Source organism: Nicotiana tomentosiformis, chromosome 2 (assembly GCF_000390325.3).
Source record: "Nicotiana tomentosiformis chromosome 2, ASM39032v3, whole genome shotgun sequence".
Lineage (NCBI taxonomy): Eukaryota > Viridiplantae > Streptophyta > Magnoliopsida > Solanales > Solanaceae > Nicotiana > Nicotiana tomentosiformis.
Genome location: NC_090813.1, coordinates 12,565,007 through 12,581,878, shown reverse-complemented (window position 1 = coordinate 12,581,878; position 16,872 = coordinate 12,565,007). Strand labels below are relative to the sequence as shown.

Here is a 16,872-nt window from a genome sequence, read left to right as displayed (position 1 = left end):
GTGGTTATAAACCAAGGAACAAAATACATAATTTGATTATGTAAAGCACAAGTTTCATAAAACTCTTGTGAAATATTGTTTAAATCTTCCTTACTATAAGTATCAAAAAACCAAGTTTTAAACTGGTTCCATTTATCAGTAAAAAATTCTTTTTGAATATAACCTCTAGCTTGTGACCCTGGACTAAAATCAATTTGGTGTGGAATCATTAAGAATCATTGGGGTCAAAATCCATTTCGGACGCAGAAGGAATATCCTTATCAGAAATATTATCACTATCCTGAACAATATTTGTTTTGGGGTTAATCTTAACCCTTTCAACAGGTTTATCACCTACTTTAGTAGAAATTGTGTGTAAAGATGCAGCACGATTTCTAGCTGGTCCATAGACTGGTTCAACAGGAGAAATGTGTTGAATATCAGGCAACAGTCTACGACTAGTAAAGGAATGTCTGTTATAACTAGAATTAATAGTAGGCAACATTCTATTATTAGAAAATGACTGTCTACTATAAGTGGAACTATTATCGTCAAACTGAATGCAAATCCTACCATCCGGATTTTGAGTAATATGAGAATACTCAGTATTACTAACAGTATCAGTTATCTGACTGGGGGATATAACCGAATCCAAAGTCCATGTGGTTGGAAAATTAATTTCTTCCCACTTAATAGGTCTTCTCGTGGTGACCTTAGACTTTGCAAAATTCGTTTCCACTGGGACCGGCCCACTTGCTACCTTTAATTGGCATCATGCTTTTGATGACTTTGGTGCCAAAATATTTTGTGAAAAAGAGATTGAAGTGTTATGAGTCACGTTCCTTATTGTAATGTACAATAATAAAATTTTCACTATTAACAAGAAAGTACACAGGTAGTTGCTTGAAAGGTTAGCTAATAAAATTGCAAAATCAAACCTTTAGGAATTCGTGGGCAGAAGCCAGAGAGTACCGACCAATAGCTTTATAATATTATGTCACTTAAACAGAAAAACAACCTATGCATCTCAACCAATGCACTAGAAAAAGGATATCGTGCCTTTGAATTACTTAATATTCCTGGAATGGAAAAGTTAAATTCAAAGTAAATACTCAACAGTTTGAATGTCGTGCTGATAATGTGTTATAAAAGAAAAATTATAAAGTAAATAAATCGAAAACAAGTATAGAGAGAGATTGATATATTATTCAACTTCAAACTGATGTACATAATGAATTGAAATCTCCCCTATTTATAGAATAAAGGGAGCAGCTGCGAGACTTTTCTTGAGCTACTTGTAAGCTGTTTGAATGAACTGCTCGCAACCTGCATATTTAATAAGAAGCTGATCCAAGTCATTTCATTGAGTTGCTTGCAACCTGCCTGCATCAACTGCTTGGAGATAAATTTCAATAAAATACTAAATGAATAATCTTATTCAGGAAGATTATCTACGGCGAAATAATAAATGGACATCCATAATAATATTTTCATAAGAGCTGCCCAATTTTTAAGTTATTGGCTAGTTTTAAATAATTTTTAAACCCTGGTTGAAACTTAAATAGCAGCCCAAAGGATGGCTATACGTGCAAACTACCCCCCAAAAAAGAAAAAAAAGAAAAAGAAAACCCCGGTCACGAGAAGGATAATTCGTTCGAGTTTCTACCACCAGATTGACTTTCTCTTCATTTTTCAGAAATAATCAGCTCATGGGAGAACAGAAAGAAGAAACAGAAATCAACCAACCCACAGAACAATCTCATTCTGTAATACCTCTATCTTCTTTTCTTTTTTCTGCAATTACAGTTTTGATTCCTGCTTATAGTTGGGTATTTTTCATGATTAACAATGTGAATTCAATCTCTGATTTTTATTCCCGTAGTTTGTGGAATTGACCATTTTGATCATTCAGTTCGAATTGTAATTGTTTTTTTTTCTTTTTTCATTGCTATATTGTAATTTCTGTAAGTTCTTTCTGAATTCATGGTTCTTATATGGTTAATTATGTTTCGTTTCACTATTCAGTTCACAATGAAATTGTCCCTCTTTTGTAATCAGTTGTTTGCTGTAATATCTGCTAGAATAGTTCATATTCTAATTGCTATCCTGAATTTTGTGTTTTTTCATACAGTTCTTTATTGACTGTTTGATCATTCAGTTCACGATGAAATTGAGTGTTCTTGTATTGTGCAACTAAAAAATTTCTCCTTTTTTTTCTCTTTCTAATTTCAACTAGAATAGTTCATTAACTAATTGCTACCTTGAGGTTTCTGGAAGTGATTATTATCCTTTGATCCTTATGAAATTCTAAAAGGACAGCCCGGTGGACAAGGCATCCCGTCCCGTGTTCACGCAGGGTCCGGGGAAGGGCTGCACCCAAAGGGGTGTGATGTAGACAGCCTACCCTAATTCAAGCATTAGTGACCGCTTCCACGGCTCGAAACCGTGACCTATAGGTCATACGGAGACAACTTTACCATTGCTCCAAGGTTCCCTTCTTCCTGAAGAAATTCTGCTACACAATTAATTATTGGCCGTTGATCGTTCAGTGCAATAACAAAATTGTGTAGTTTTGTAATCTGCAATTAGAATTGGTTTTACCCTTTTCTAGTATTACAAGACTAATTCATTTTCTAATTGTTACATTGAGGTTTCTGAAAGTGATATTATCTGTTGATCCTTTTGAAATTATGGTATTAATACGGTTTTTACTTCCCATTTGATCATTCACTTCACTATGAAATTGGGTATTCTTGTTATAAGTAAAATTGTTGTTTCTAATTTCTACTCGAATTGTCATTTTCTAACGGCTACCTTGAAGTTTCTGAGTGATATTGTACTTTGATCCTTCTGAAATTGTGTGTTTTGATACAGTTGATTGTTGCCCATTTGATCATTCAGCAGAATGAAATTTAGGAATTTTTTACTTATAAAAAAGCTGGATATGTTTGCAATCAGAAATTGAAATTGATTTTTCTAATTTCTGCATTGTAGTTTGTGGAAGTGATTTGCAAATGCACTGGCAAGACTTGGCGATTTGCTGCTGGAACAGAGGCAAAATTCGCGCTGAAATTTATCAATGACAGTAGGATTAAATCTATCTTGGCAAACCCACCCGTAGCCTATATTGAAGCTGTTAAAGATGGGGAAGTGCCTGTCATTTTTGGCCCCAACTCAATTCTTGTGAATTACGGGAAAGGATGGAAATTGCAGCCAGCCACTGAGACAACAAGTAAACTATTATGATTTTTAATTGTTTTTGGTACCTGAATTGCTTAGAAATAGGAAATTGTCAGTGGTAAGATTTTTTGTAATTCTCTTGCAGCAGGTTTTTCAAGAGGGACGCCTGATGATTACGCAGCAGCGCAACCAGCTTTTGTTCCTCCGGTATGATTGTAACCACACAAATCAAATTACCTATCCTTTTTACATGAATTATCATTCTTTCCATTTCCCAATTTGAATATTCACATTTAACATGTCTTGGAAGTTAAACAGCAGTAGGTTCACATTTAACTAGTTGCCTTTTTCTTTGTTTTGTCTTGTGCTTAATAGAAATATATTAGATTGAAGCAGTATGAAAATTTATAAAGGAGTTACAAAGTAACAATTTGATTGTGTATTACTCCACTGTGATTCTAAAAGCTTCTCCAAAAATAAAGTAGACACTATTTTGGAAATGATTAATAAAGTGAAGTGGACATTCAATATAATATCTTTCATATTGTTCGTGTTTTGAATCTATATTTACTAGGCAAATCCCTCGTACCTCTCCATGTATGTGTATTTGTGTCTGTTTAAGTGTGCATTGTCAATTTTGGGTAGCTATTCTTGTTCCTGTGGTTTAAATTTGCATTTCCTTGCTTTACAAGCTGCAAACTTAAGGCTCAGTTGAATGCAGATACAAAATAGAAGGCATTATAATAACCCCCCTGCATTCTCATGTATTTAGATATTATTTCAGAATTGTCATTGTTTTCTTCACTGGCAAAAAAATTTAAAGTCTTTGAGTACTCCTCAGATGATTACTGATTATTTGCACTTGGAAACTTCGTCGTTCTCTTAGTGATTTTAGCTTTTAAACCCTCTTCAGTTTACATATGTCAAATTTGTATTTGAAAATTGTAGTGAAATGAGATGTATGCCAGATATAAGTGCCATTCCTTAATCCAGTTACATATATCAAATTTTGTTAGGAAATTGTGTATAAATGCGCATTATGCCAATTTCCAGACTTTCTTATATCACTTGCATTTGAATCTTTTAATACTTTTGCTTTCTTAAATCTGTCTCCACCCATCAGATACTAGATAAGGAGAGAGAACATGTTTGGAGGCCTATACGTGTTAAATTTTCCTGCAGTGTTGCAGTATCTAGACTCCATTGGACAGAAAGGAATACCTACATACATATGGAAGTGTAAAATTGTGTAAAATGGATACTCAGCAGAGTGTATTTTCTTTTTATAATTCAGTATTGAAAGAAGCAATTAGCCTAATTTTCTTTATAATGTGAGGTAAAGGAATTCTGTTCATGCTCATGATAAATGAGGAGATAAGGCATCTCTTCTTTTTTGATTGACAAGGAGGAGGAGGAGAAGGGAATGTGGTTACAAGAAGAATATTAACACTCTGGTTAAGGTGCTGAAATAATCTGATATTAGTTAGTTTAAAAAATATGAATAATATAGAATCCTCAAGTATAAGAAATACTCTTTATGGCCCTTCCCTTAATGTTTTTCTGTTGTTTTCATTTTCCTCTCATCTCTGGGTGCCTCCCACCCAAAAGTTTTGTGGGGTTATGTGATTTAGATGGAGAGTAAGTTTAGCTAAAGTCTCAAAAGTGATTGAACTCGAAGCTATGCATCAAGGGTGAAGCCACATGGTCATAAGGGCGGTCAATTGACCACCCTGCGTCGAAAAATTTATACTGTTTATATAGGTAAAATATTACATTGTAGAGGTATATAACACATATTGAACACCCTTTCTCGGGAAATTTTTTCACTTCTTTCAAATTTGAACACCCTTGGGGAAATTCCTAGCTTCGCCACTGCTATGCATGAGAAGAAAAGCAGACATACTTTCTGATTCTCTGCCTTTCATTGTTTGCAGGTTTCAGACAACTCTCACTCTGCAAGGAGAAAATCACAAGCTGCTGTCAGCCCTCTCTACATCGGAAAGATATTGCTTGTATTTTTTCTAATGTTTTTGATTGGTACCCTCTTCACCTTGTTCCTGGAAAACCTTCCACAGCTAGTACAAAATCTTAATATGAGCTCAACCATTGAATAGCTTCTGAGAGATGCATATAGCCTGTATTTAAGCGCAGCTGCTTGTGTAGCAAATGTGGAATATTTGCCTATGGTATATCATATATTGCCAAGCGCTTGTTGGACAATTGTTTCTTACCGCTCCCTTGTGATCATTTGTTGCCTTGTTTCCTGCTGTGTCTGCACATATGATATTGAAATCTTTGAACTTTCCTTCCCTTGGGATTGTTAGGGGTCAGTCTTCAGAGTTTGCAGCTGGAACCTGGCCTTGCTAGTAGATCCAAAGCGTTGAGATTACATATTTAAAGAAGAAATCTTACTTTTACCATCTAACTTTTTTGTTCGTTTCTCATCCAAAGTTTGGTGAAACTAAAAGATGTTTTTCTTCATATGAATATAAGTTTTAATTTGAAACTCTTTAAATAACACAAGTAAATTGCATATTTAATTAGCAAAGCGTAGAAATAATCACCAATGACAAAATATTTAGACGTACCAAGAATCGATTGCGTTTTTTGTCCTCAAAATAAAGTTAATGTGTACACACAAAAAAAAGACTCTTAGGGTCTTACTGGATTATAATAGAATTTTTTTTATTGGAACGTTAAGTTATGTGAGCAGTGTGTAACAATAAATAGATTATTCTGCGTGAATTTCTTATAAGCAGGCCAAGAATTAGATTCAATAATCAGTATACATGTATAACTTCTAGTTTAAAAGTAAATCAGAGTTAAAATTTATTAAGAATTCTCACTAGATAATGCTGTAACGATTTTTACTCTGATTGAAACAAATTAACTAAAACGAGGCGCTTACCTTGACAGATAATTTTGTCATTTTAGGTGTTCTTATCTAGGTATTGCTAAATATTAATACAAGTATTCTTATTTTAATTGGATAATACTCCTCAGGCAATTGGTAAACGTAAAAGTTGGACCCAAAAGAAAAACCTCATACTTCTAGGGCCACATTTTACTTTTTCCTATTCGTAAAATGATTTAAGAAAAACAAAAATATGAACCAAAATAAAATAAATAAATAAATTGTATCTCTGATATGTAAGAAAAAAATAAATAAAGAAGATATTCTTTTGTTATATGCTCTTACTCAAACCTCACCATCTTCCAATTACATTTTTCACCATTGAGAACAAAATCAACTATTGTTTGGTTTTTATTCATCACAATGGGAACGCTAACGAGCTGCAGTTTCAGCTCAATGAATATAAGGTTCCGTTTGAATCCTCCAGTTAATTACACTTTCAGTCGAAGAATCCAATTGAAGAGAATGTCCAAACGGAATTTCGGTCGATTGATTATTAGGTGTAGTAGCGGTAGTAGTGGCAATGGCAGTAGCAATGACAGTGGTAGCAGTAGCGATGGGAAATTGGAAAAGGATTCTTCAAATTTGGCTACAGTTACTGAAGAAACCACTGAAGAAAGGAACGGCGGCGGTGGCGCCAGCGGTGTGGAAAATGATTCGGATGATTCTCCGGTGTCAATTTCTTCCAGAGTCAGTTTCTCTTTTGTTTTTGTTTTTAAAAAATCTGAGTTTTTTTTTCCGTTTTTTTAGATATTTTAATTTTATGTTAGTGTTGTTATTGTCTAAATATTTAAGTTTATTGCTTCAAGTTATATTTTTAGAATTTGGTATGGATGAAAGGAGGAAAATTTGGCGTAAACGAAGAGAAGAGAAGTGTATTTAACTGATAACTGATGATATAAGTAATTAAGTATTAGTTATTACTAGTTTATTGTGTGTTGTTCTTTATGCAGCTGGTTGTTGTACTATGATATAGGCTTATGCAGTAGGAGAACTTGTTCTTCCAGCTAGGTGTTCATATGCCCTTTTCCCTGGTTGTTGACTTGCTTATACGGATAGGAAATACATTTAAGGAAATGAATGGAGAGAAATATTGAAAAATCTGATCTTGAATGGCAAAGCTTAAAAGCAATTTGCCTATTTGGCGGAATTATTAAAAGCTATCACTTCGTCATTTAATGCAAATGAAGCGATGCGAAGCACAAGAGCCATGCACTCTGAAGAAGTATGCGCTTCAAACATGACACAAAGTGATCCTGACGAGAATCACTTGTTCTTTGAATCTCACATTTGAGGAATTGCATTAGTATCAACATTATTGTAAATAGGATGCTAAAAATTAGTTACTTAATTGCGATTTGATTGTTTTAGTACTAAATTCATATATGTTTAATATTTTTTAATTCTCTGTAACTTGCGTCACTTCAAAGGAGCATGCTCTTCACTACTCGTTTTTTGTTTCAAGTCTCATGGACCTTATTGCTTCTTTGCATTTTTCACTTTAGAAAACACTAATATTGGAATCATTTCAAAAACAGCACTGATACTGGGAAATCTTACAACTAGTTTCTTTTGAAATTGCAATACCGAAGGCTTTTCACTTTTATATAGGAGTACTGTTTATATTTCAACTAAGTGACTGGTTTAAAGGAATTGTGGCTGGGGTGTCTATGAATTTAAGAAACTTATCTGGTCATTAAGATAGCAAGAAAAGTGTCAAATAATTATCCTTTATTACATTGTAGTCAGAAAATGTTCAAGTAATCTCTGTTGGCTCATAAGAAGCTCGCCACATGTATTCCTATAATGGTCAAAATAAAGAGTAGCTTCATGATATGAAGCAATGTTTTGAAAGGCGTTTTCGGGGCGAGCCCTGGGGCGAGGCACACCAAAAATGCGTCGGGGCGATGGTGTGGGGCGAAAGTCTCAAGAGGCATACGCCCAGCAATTCGGGGCGTACGCCCGGGTGTTTGAGGCGAGTTGTTTTAGTGAGGCGTAAGCCCCAGAGAGGTTTTCAAATTAAAACAAAATTTGTTGAATAAGCCCTTCATATAATACCCAAATTTTCAAAATTCAGCTTGGTAATTACTCAAAAGTTTTAAAAGGAACTGAAATGTATTAAATTTAAAAGTCAATACCTTTTTTATTGATTGAAGCCCCAATTCATGGTCTTTCCTAATTCTTTATCTTGTCCGCTAGTCTGCTAATATCTCCCAAAAGCAACGAATATTCAATTTTTTTTTTTACAAATACAAAGAGAACTCCATTCTCTTTCATAGTTCAAAGTTCAAATTGAAGGTTAGTCATCCTTTTTGTTCCTCCATGTAGAAAACTTTATTCTTTTCGACTCAAGTTACTTGAGCTTCTAAGTAGCGTATAATATATTGTTTTGACTAGTTTTTTGTGGGGATGAAGCGCGCGCACAAACATATATATATATATATATATATATATATATATATATATATATATATATATATATATTTCACATATTTATAGTTTTCTTCATTTTTTATGCAATTTTACCTGTTTATAAATATTTATTGTAATTATATTATTTTATAAAATATTAAAAATTAAATACCTATGGGCTTACGCCTCGCTGAGGCATATGTAAAACGTCTCGCCTTACGCCCACGCCTTTTAAAACATTGATATGAAGAAACATTAAACAGATGAAGAGGAGAAACCAATGTACTGAATGTGTTTGCTTTCTTGGCAGCCAACAATATCCACTGTTGGATCAACTTATAATAATTTCCAAGTAGATTCTTTTAAGTTGATGGAACTTCTTGGACCAGAAAAGGTTGATCCCAGTGATGTGAAGTTCATTAAGGAAAAGTTATTTGGCTACTCTACTTTTTGGGTGACTAAAGAAGAACCATTTGGAGATCTTGGAGAGGGCATTCTTTTCCTTGGGAATCTTAGAGGAAAGAGGGAGGATGTTTTTGCCAAACTTCAGAGTCAGTTATCAGAAATTATGGGTGATAAGTACAACCTGTTCATGGTGGAGGAACCTAATTCAGAGGGGCCAGACCCGCGTGGTGGGCCCAGAGTCAGCTTTGGTATGCTGCGGAAAGAAGTTTCTGAACCAGGTCCAACAACTCTCTGGCAATATGTAATTGCTTTTCTGTTGTTCCTTCTCACTATTGGTTCCTCTGTGGAGCTAGGAATTGCATCTCAGGTCTGCTCGTTAACCACACAGTTTGACTTTAAAGACATTGTTTCATTTCTTATTCTTCTCATAAAATTCTCTATTTTTTCTAACAATTGACTTGATGACTTAAATTTATGTTGAGCAGATAACTCGCCTTCCTCCTGAGGTAGTTAAGTACTTTACCGATCCAAATGCAATTGAACCACCAGATATGCAGCTTTTATTACCGTTTGTGGATTCTGCTTTACCGTTGGCATATGGTGTGCTGGGTGTGCAGTTATTTCATGTAAGATTTCTTTGTTATCCTTTTAGTTGATCGAATGAAATTCTCTGTAATGAAGGGGTCAGCCAAGTCCAAAAGGAACATGAAAATCTTCTCTAAAGTTCCCAGTTCTGTCGCTGATTATGATAGAATGGTGTAATTTAGGTTTTGGCTTCCTTCTTTGGCAATATTGATTACATTAGTTAGGTTGACTAGGGTTTGATTTTCTTCAAAAAAGAATAATTAGCTTCGATTTTAGTATTTCTTTTACTTTGAAGTTTTAAGTTTCAAGTTAAAATAGGATGGTGGACAAATATTAAACTAGATAGAAATACTAAGGAGCACATTTATTGGCCTCAGAGTAGAAGCTCTGTGTTAAGTTATAGAGCATTTTTACTGCTGAAAAGGGGAAAATAATCTCAACAGAAAGGTTACTTTTAGGGGGGAAAAAAACGAACTGCCAAAACAATGAAGATGTCCCGGACTGATTTAGCTATGCTAGTTTGCTACAAAATGCAATGTTAATCGTGGAAAAAATTGTTAGTCTAATAAGTATTGATAGAATGCATTAAGACAACTATCTTACCCCTAAGTTCTTTTATAGGCACATTTACAATGTATATATCTGATGTGGGACAGTACCACATTTAATGTTAAACCTGTATACCTATAAATCTAAACTAGCTATCTAACACTTACCCTCAAGCAGGTGCATGAAAGAAGTAGCTATCTAATACTTCCCCTCAAGCAGGTGCATAACATGTCGCATGGACCAAGCCTGCTACATATATAATTGGTTCATGAATTGGTGAGGGGCTTGGTGAATAAGTTAGCATGTTAATTGTTCAACTTCACAAACTTAGTGACGATTTCTAGGAATATCTTTTCTTTGGCAAATGGTAATCAATCTCTATGTGTTTGCTCATCTCATGATACATAGGATTCGATTTGATCTGAAGTGCAGCTTGAACTTTGAAGTCAAAAGTGACTGTACATTGCTGCCACATGCATTCGAATACTTGGCTGAAAACCATTTCTAGGTATTAGGCACCTTTTAAATTAATGTCAAACGTGATCAGAAGTAGTAGAAGGAAGCATTAGCTATAAGTTACTACAGACTTATCACATTGTAGTCATAAGTACTATATAGTACTGGGCTCAGACATGTAGAAGGGACAATTGTATGTGTATATTAGATAAGCTTAGCTTTTGCATCTCTAAATGACATGTGGCTTAACATTGCTGTAATTCCGCGTGACAGCTTGAAGTTTACCTTTCATTTTCATTTGCTTTTGGAAAAAATTTCCCTTTCTGCCTTGCTCGTTTGTTGCTGCAGTTCTACCAGAGTAGCTTAATTTTAAAATATAGTAGAATAAAACAAGATGTTAAACTGAAAAAGAGATGGTGGTTAGTCTCTCCTTAGATGGTTTTATACCTTCATATGATCATTTCTGTTCCTCCAAACTTATTCCTCCCTGTTCAATTTTACATGAAGAGTTGATTTGTTGCAGGAAATTGGGCATTTTCTGGCTGCATTTCCAAGGAATGTGAAATTAAGCATTCCTTTCTTTATTCCAAACATCACTCTTGGAAGCTTTGGAGCAATCACTCAGGTTAGCATAATTTGTTGTCACTTGTCAATGCTTGAAACAGTAAAGATGGCAGCTGAGGATTCTAAACTTTCTGAAAGATTTGTGTAAATGGATCAATTATTTTGAATTCCCCAATGTGCTGTTTGCTTTCAGGAGAGCCATGACTGAGTACATTGTCATTCACCTGGTTTTATTAAAAGATGGAAAATGCTGGTAATATGCTTTTGAAGTGGTTCTTATGCATGGATCTTGTTGTCATTGTTAAAGCTTAAACCCTGGGTTATAGGAAACTTAATAGGTTCCTTTTTGTGAAGGGGGTAGGGTTTACATTTCATTTCTGCGCAGAGGCAGGCCTGTTGGCAGAATGCATTTACTACAGGGAATTGGTGTAAAGTGTTCGAGATATGCTACTAGCAATTTCTTCTGGCTGCAGCCTCCTCCAAACAATCTAGTATAAGTCCTTTTGAGAACACGAGGATTTCCAAGATGGTTCTGTAATATACAATAGTCATTGGACATTAATCCCTTGGGGTGTTAATAATAATATTATTCAATTCTCTTTTCCTTACCCATTTGGTTCTCACATTATCTAGGACTTTTGTCGTTTTAGATTTGTTAGTTCAAATTTGTGATAGAGGAGTGAAGTAAGAGTTCTAAATGTAGGCTGTGAATTGAGGAGGGGGAAAAGAAGTAGAAGTGGTGGTGGAGGAGAATCAAATGTTATCTTTGCTTATTAAGATGATGTGAATGCAACTCTTCAAATGATGTTAATATGTAATATACTCAATGCTTGCCCTTGTTAAGTGTCACTTATTTTGTTCCTTATCCAAAAAAAAAAAGTGTCACTTATTTTGTTAAAGCATATGTAACAGATTTGACAATGGTAGAGTCTAGCATGGAGGGAAAAATCATTGTGAAGGATCTGTGCTAGATTAATCTACTTCATTAAACCTTGTCATTCCGCCTAATTCATCATCACTCTATTAAGCATAAAACATATGCATTAATGATCTTCTCTTGGTTCCTGCAGTTCAAATCTATTCTTCCCGATCGCAAAGCAAAGGTAGACATTTCTCTTGCGGGTCCTTTTGCTGGTGCTGCATTGTCTTCTTCCATGTTTGCGGTTGGCCTGTTACTCTCATCCAATCCTGCTGCTGCTGGAGAGTTGGTTCAGGTTCCTAGCACACTTTTCCAGGGCTCTTTGCTTCTCGGGCTTATTAGCAGAGCCACTCTTGGTTATGGGTAAGTTTAGCCCTCCACAAGGAGCGAAAGCATGACGTTCTTGGAAAATAATTTTCAATATGTACATTAGAGTTATTTTTCTTGTTCGCTTGAGGAGTAACCTCTTTTTGCTTATTTATTTTTGGTGCACCCACGAGATTCCTATTTGTATAGAAGATTGGGAGTCTTTCATAGAAAACCATGTCTTTTTGTAAGGTTTTCTACTTTTTGGTATCCTTGTACACGGGCAAGTTTTTGCCCCTTTTTAATGAATTTATTACCTTATCAAAAAAAAAAAAAAAAAAAAAAAAGAAATCCCTTTGTCAAAACCCCTATATCTGTAGGCTGATCACTTTGAAGTGCATAAATATAGTTGTTTCTAAAAGAAAACCTTAACAGTTATGTGCATGAAGGCCAGGGAACTTTTTGCTTTTTCCAAATTGGCAATATATTTTCGTTTCACTATTTCAAATCTTTAGCATATAACATTTGAGCTAATGTGCATTCATTTTCACAGAGCAATGCATGGTGCAATGGTTTCAATCCATCCTCTTGTGATAGCTGGCTGGTAAATTTGAGTTTGTTGCAAGTAATTTTGTTGGCTTAAGTTTAGCATGCTTGCTCTAAAATTCATTTTGTAGGTGTGGCTTGACTACATCGGCTTTTAATATGCTGCCAGTTGGATGTCTTGATGGTGGGAGAGCTGTGCAGGTGGCCTTTGCATTCTTTATTCTTTCAACTTGTTTTCATGAACTTGGGACACTGTCAAGCTTAATAACAAAGCGTAATCAATTGCATCCTATGAAATTTGAATGATGACAAGTTGCTAACTTTGACGTAGACTGTTGTTTTCATAATATTAGATGAATAACGGTGCAAAGCTTGAAAAGATATTACTAATACCTACGATTCTAGTATTGCAAACTTGTGGGCTCCTAACGAGATAGCGGCTGTTGAGACTTCTTAGCATGCTTAGACAATTTGGTTTCCCGATATATTTTGCTGGCTTTTTCGTGAAGAATTGTGACCTCAGAAAATGAAGAGCTTCTTGGCTAAGTGATAATTGGTTGTCCCAGATAAAGTGTGACGACTGTCAACTTCATTTTTTGTTTCTGGCAGGGAGCCTTTGGGAAAGGATCACTTATTGGTTTTGGTTTGGCGACATACACACTTCTGGGCTTGGGCGTGGTAAGCAGTCTTTTGTCATTTGATATTGGTAGAACTTAAAAGTAAATCTTCACATTGCTCAAAGTTATGACTAATATGTTTTAGGCCAAATACATAGACAACCACCTAAACTTGGCACCAATTTCCACTTTCGAGCGTGAACAACCAGAATTTTTGCTTTTAGTGTTTTTTCCTCTCTTTTTCTTCTCTCTCCTCCACCGATCTCTCAACCTTCCCCAATTTCTCCATAAACAACCATGAACCTTTTTTGTCCCCTTCAATCTTACTCCAACGCACAGGTGCCATGGTCCCTTTCTTCTCAACCTTATGTCACTGTCTTCCTAAATTTTCCACTACAAAATACAAATTCCTCTCTTTCTGTTTAACTCTCTCTATAGATCTTTGAGGACCTCATATAATTACAAAAAAGAAAAACTTATAGGCGCCTTTTTCTCAATAATTTACTGTTTGTGCAATATGATGGACTTTGGAATAGAGAGCTACACCAACCCCACCGCCACCACTGCAACTGCCGACGGCAATTCCGATTATGATATTCCTCAGACGTTGTCGTCTTCCGGTGTTTATCAAACCCTTCTTCTCATTAAATTCAATGACTCACTTTGAAAATTCAGGCGGCTAGGGAAATTGGACACCTCACATAAATTTCTAATTGTTATTGCCGTTATTTCACCAACACCGTCAAACTCCTCTGTGACATCCTTTGTTTCAGTTCCATCGTTGCCTCACCAACACCACCTTCTTCAACTCTCCGCCATCAAACTCCGACCGTAAAAGCATTTGCCGTAGCCCTGAAATTTTCAGCACTTGTTTTGTTTCAGAGCAAGATAACTCTGAAATTTGCCGGAAACACTTGTTTTGTTTCAGAGCAAGATAACTCTGAAATTTGCCAGAAATAAGGGGGGCTGTTTTATTTGTTTCATTTGCTCAAAATCTTTTTTTAACTGAAAAGACACTTGGCATTTTTTATTCCTTATTCTATCATGTAAGAGCGTGTGAATTTCACGCAATGTATTTTGTGTACGGGTTAGTCACAAAGTGTTTAATAGGTATAGATTGACTTAAGTTAAAGTGTCTAATAGGAACAAGTCTCAATCGATGTGTTTAAGTGGAAATTGGTGCCAAGTTTAGGTGGTTGTCTATGTATTTGGCCTGTGTTTTATTACTTCGATGTGCATATGTGGATCAAATGTCTATCCTTCATATATGCAATCGTTGTCCAGTGTCTATTTGTTCCCTCTTCTTTGTCACTCCCTTTCTGTTAAGTTTTCATTAGTATTAGGTTGGAAATCTGGAACCTTTTTTACTTATTTCATGTGCGCATTGAGGTCAAATCACTTATGGTCTTTTACACATCTGTCCTTTACCCTTTTTGCTTAGTGTTGCAAATTGTACAGTCACTTAAAACATTCTGTTTGTGCTGCTATCAGCTTGGTGGACCTCTGTCACTTCCTTGGGGATTGTATGTGCTTATATGTCAGGTAATAAAAATACATTGCTTTATGAAGTATTATGCTTGTGTAATAATATCGCCGTCCTATTTCATGGTATATAAGTGTTAGTCGTTTACAAGTAAAAATCTTGGATCGTGTGACGTACAGAGGACACCGGAGAAACCATGCTTGAATGATGTAACAGAGGTCGGAAATTGGAGAAAAGCAGCTCTTGGTGTGGCTATATTCCTTGTTGTATTGACTCTTCTTCCTGTATGGGATGAACTTGCAGAAGAACTAGGTATAGGTCTTGTAACCAGCTTTTGATTCATTAAAGATGGAGTCCTGCCAATTTTGATGTGGGCATGGGCTTAAGGAGTTGGTATGCATCATTTTTTAAGTAATCATACTGATCTTTTGACTGTACGTAGTGGACTATGTATACATGTATATAGTGAGCTACCATTTTTTTATTGCAGATTTATCTTAATAAACGAGGAAATATCATAAAGGGATACAAACTCGAAAACACAAAACTGAATAGATCTCTTATAGTAAGCAGGGGCGTTTCTAGTTCTTAGGATATGAGTTCATGTGAACCCATACTCCTCTCTGTAAATCATATATAATAATGTTATATTTCTTCAAGATTACTTAAAGTATATATACGTGCATCCACGTTCAAAGACTCCTATGGTGCAATAATTATTGGGTGCACCTCTACGAGTCAAATTGGCGGTTTAAATTCCACTTTGGACGGTTTTATTTTCGGCAATGAACATAGATATATACGTGAAAATTACTAAAATTTTAAAAAGAATATAATTTTGAACCTATAATTTCAAAAATCTAGTGGATTCATGTTAAAAAACTAAAGTTAAACACGTCAAAATGTAAATTCTAGATCCACCTATTTACAATAGTGCATCCATCCTCTTGAAATCCTGGATCCGCCTCTGATAGTAAGTGCCAGTTGATGACCGATCTTTAAGATCATGAATCAACAAAAAATAGATTTGAGAAAAACTTTATTTCTTAAAAGGATTTAATCCTTTTCCTCTCAATGACAGATTCGAGAACAAATACACATTTTCGTGATTTGTATCCGAGGGTCATTTAGACAATGAAAAATTGGATTATGAAATTGCGAAACATAATTTTGGAATTGGATCAATACTTCCAATTGAATAAGTATGAATAAAGGATCCATGGATGAAGATAGAAAGTTGATTTCTAATCTAACTAAATCTTCAATTTCTTATTGCAAAATTGCTATTAAACGATGACTTTGGTTTAGTAGAGACATCAGCCTATTGTTTTAGCTCGGTGGAAACAAAATTCTTTTCCTTAGGATCCTATTAAATAGAAATAGAGAACAAAATAACTAGAAAGGTTGTTAGAATCCCTCTCTTCTAGAAGGATCATCTACAAAGCTATTCGTTTTATATGTATTAGACCAAAAGCTGACATAGATATTATGGGTAGAATTTTATTTTATTTTTTTCGAATTTTGTTCACATCTTAGATTTATAAAATGACTCATCTCCATAAAAGAGCCGAATGAAACCAAAGTTTCGTGTTCGGTTTTGAATTAGAGACTTTGACTAGCCTTCCAATTTGGCTATTTTGAGGGGTGTCTTTGATTTTTAAAATTAATCTGAAAACAGAAACAGAGTTATACCTTGAAAATTAGAATGTCTTTACAGCTCTGTAATCAGAACAAGAGAAATAAAAATCTCTGCACTATCCCCCCCCCCCCCCCCCCCCAATTTTATTGCCATCATTTAATACTAGTACTCCAATTTTACTTTTTGAGACAATTAACACTATAAACACAATTTTGTAATGTCATGTTTCAATTCTGTGCTAGTATTAAAGTGAAGTTAGTTCTACCCCGTTATTAGGTAAAGTTCGAAACTTGTTAAATTATTTCACAAAGAATTCAT

The 16,872-nt window shown here is 35.0% G+C and overlaps 2 protein-coding genes across 3 annotated transcripts; both read left to right on the top strand.

Moving 5' to 3' along the window:
* Positions 1–1,585: 1,585 nt before the first annotated feature.
* Positions 1,586–5,379, top strand: LOC104094115 (uncharacterized). Of its 2 annotated transcripts, none has more exons than XM_033655604.2 (4): positions 1,586–1,745; positions 2,974–3,211; positions 3,308–3,366; positions 5,094–5,379. In XM_033655604.2, exons 1-4 carry the CDS (start codon positions 1,689–1,691, stop codon positions 5,271–5,273), a joined length of 534 nt encoding a protein of 177 aa, XP_033511495.1. In that variant the 5' UTR covers positions 1,586–1,688; the 3' UTR covers positions 5,274–5,379. The 2 variants fall into 2 exon arrangements, with proteins under 2 accessions (XP_033511495.1, XP_033511494.1); XM_033655603.2 differs by having other exon boundaries at positions 3,305–3,366.
* Positions 5,380–6,334: 955 nt separating this feature from the next.
* LOC104094116 (probable zinc metalloprotease EGY1, chloroplastic) lies at positions 6,335–15,404 on the top strand. The gene is made up of 10 exons (XM_009599979.4): positions 6,335–6,763; positions 8,796–9,257; positions 9,376–9,516; positions 11,004–11,105; positions 12,115–12,326; positions 12,823–12,873; positions 12,947–13,016; positions 13,425–13,493; positions 14,924–14,974; positions 15,095–15,404. The coding sequence occupies exons 1-10, from the start codon at positions 6,437–6,439 to the stop codon at positions 15,251–15,253; spliced, it is 1,644 nt and encodes a 547-aa protein (XP_009598274.1). The 5' UTR covers positions 6,335–6,436; the 3' UTR covers positions 15,254–15,404.
* The last annotated feature ends 1,468 nt before the right edge of the window (positions 15,405–16,872 follow it).

Coding starts and splice junctions, on each gene's coding strand:
- LOC104094116 (XM_009599979.4), top strand. CDS start 6,437: ATGGGAACGCTAACGAGCTGCAGTTTCAGCTCAATGAATATAAGGTTC. Junction 9,517..11,003: donor TGGGTGTGCAGTTATTTCAT/GTAAGATTTCTT, acceptor GATTTGTTGCAG/GAAATTGGGCATTTTCTGGC. Junction 12,327..12,822: donor AGAGCCACTCTTGGTTATGG/GTAAGTTTAGCC, acceptor TCATTTTCACAG/AGCAATGCATGGTGCAATGG.
- LOC104094115 (XM_033655603.2), top strand. CDS start 1,689: ATGGGAGAACAGAAAGAAGAAACAGAAATCAACCAACCCACAGAACAA. Junction 3,212..3,304: donor GCCAGCCACTGAGACAACAA/GTAAACTATTAT, acceptor ATTCTCTTGCAG/CAGGTTTTTCAAGAGGGACG. Junction 3,367..5,093: donor AACCAGCTTTTGTTCCTCCG/GTATGATTGTAA, acceptor CATTGTTTGCAG/GTTTCAGACAACTCTCACTC.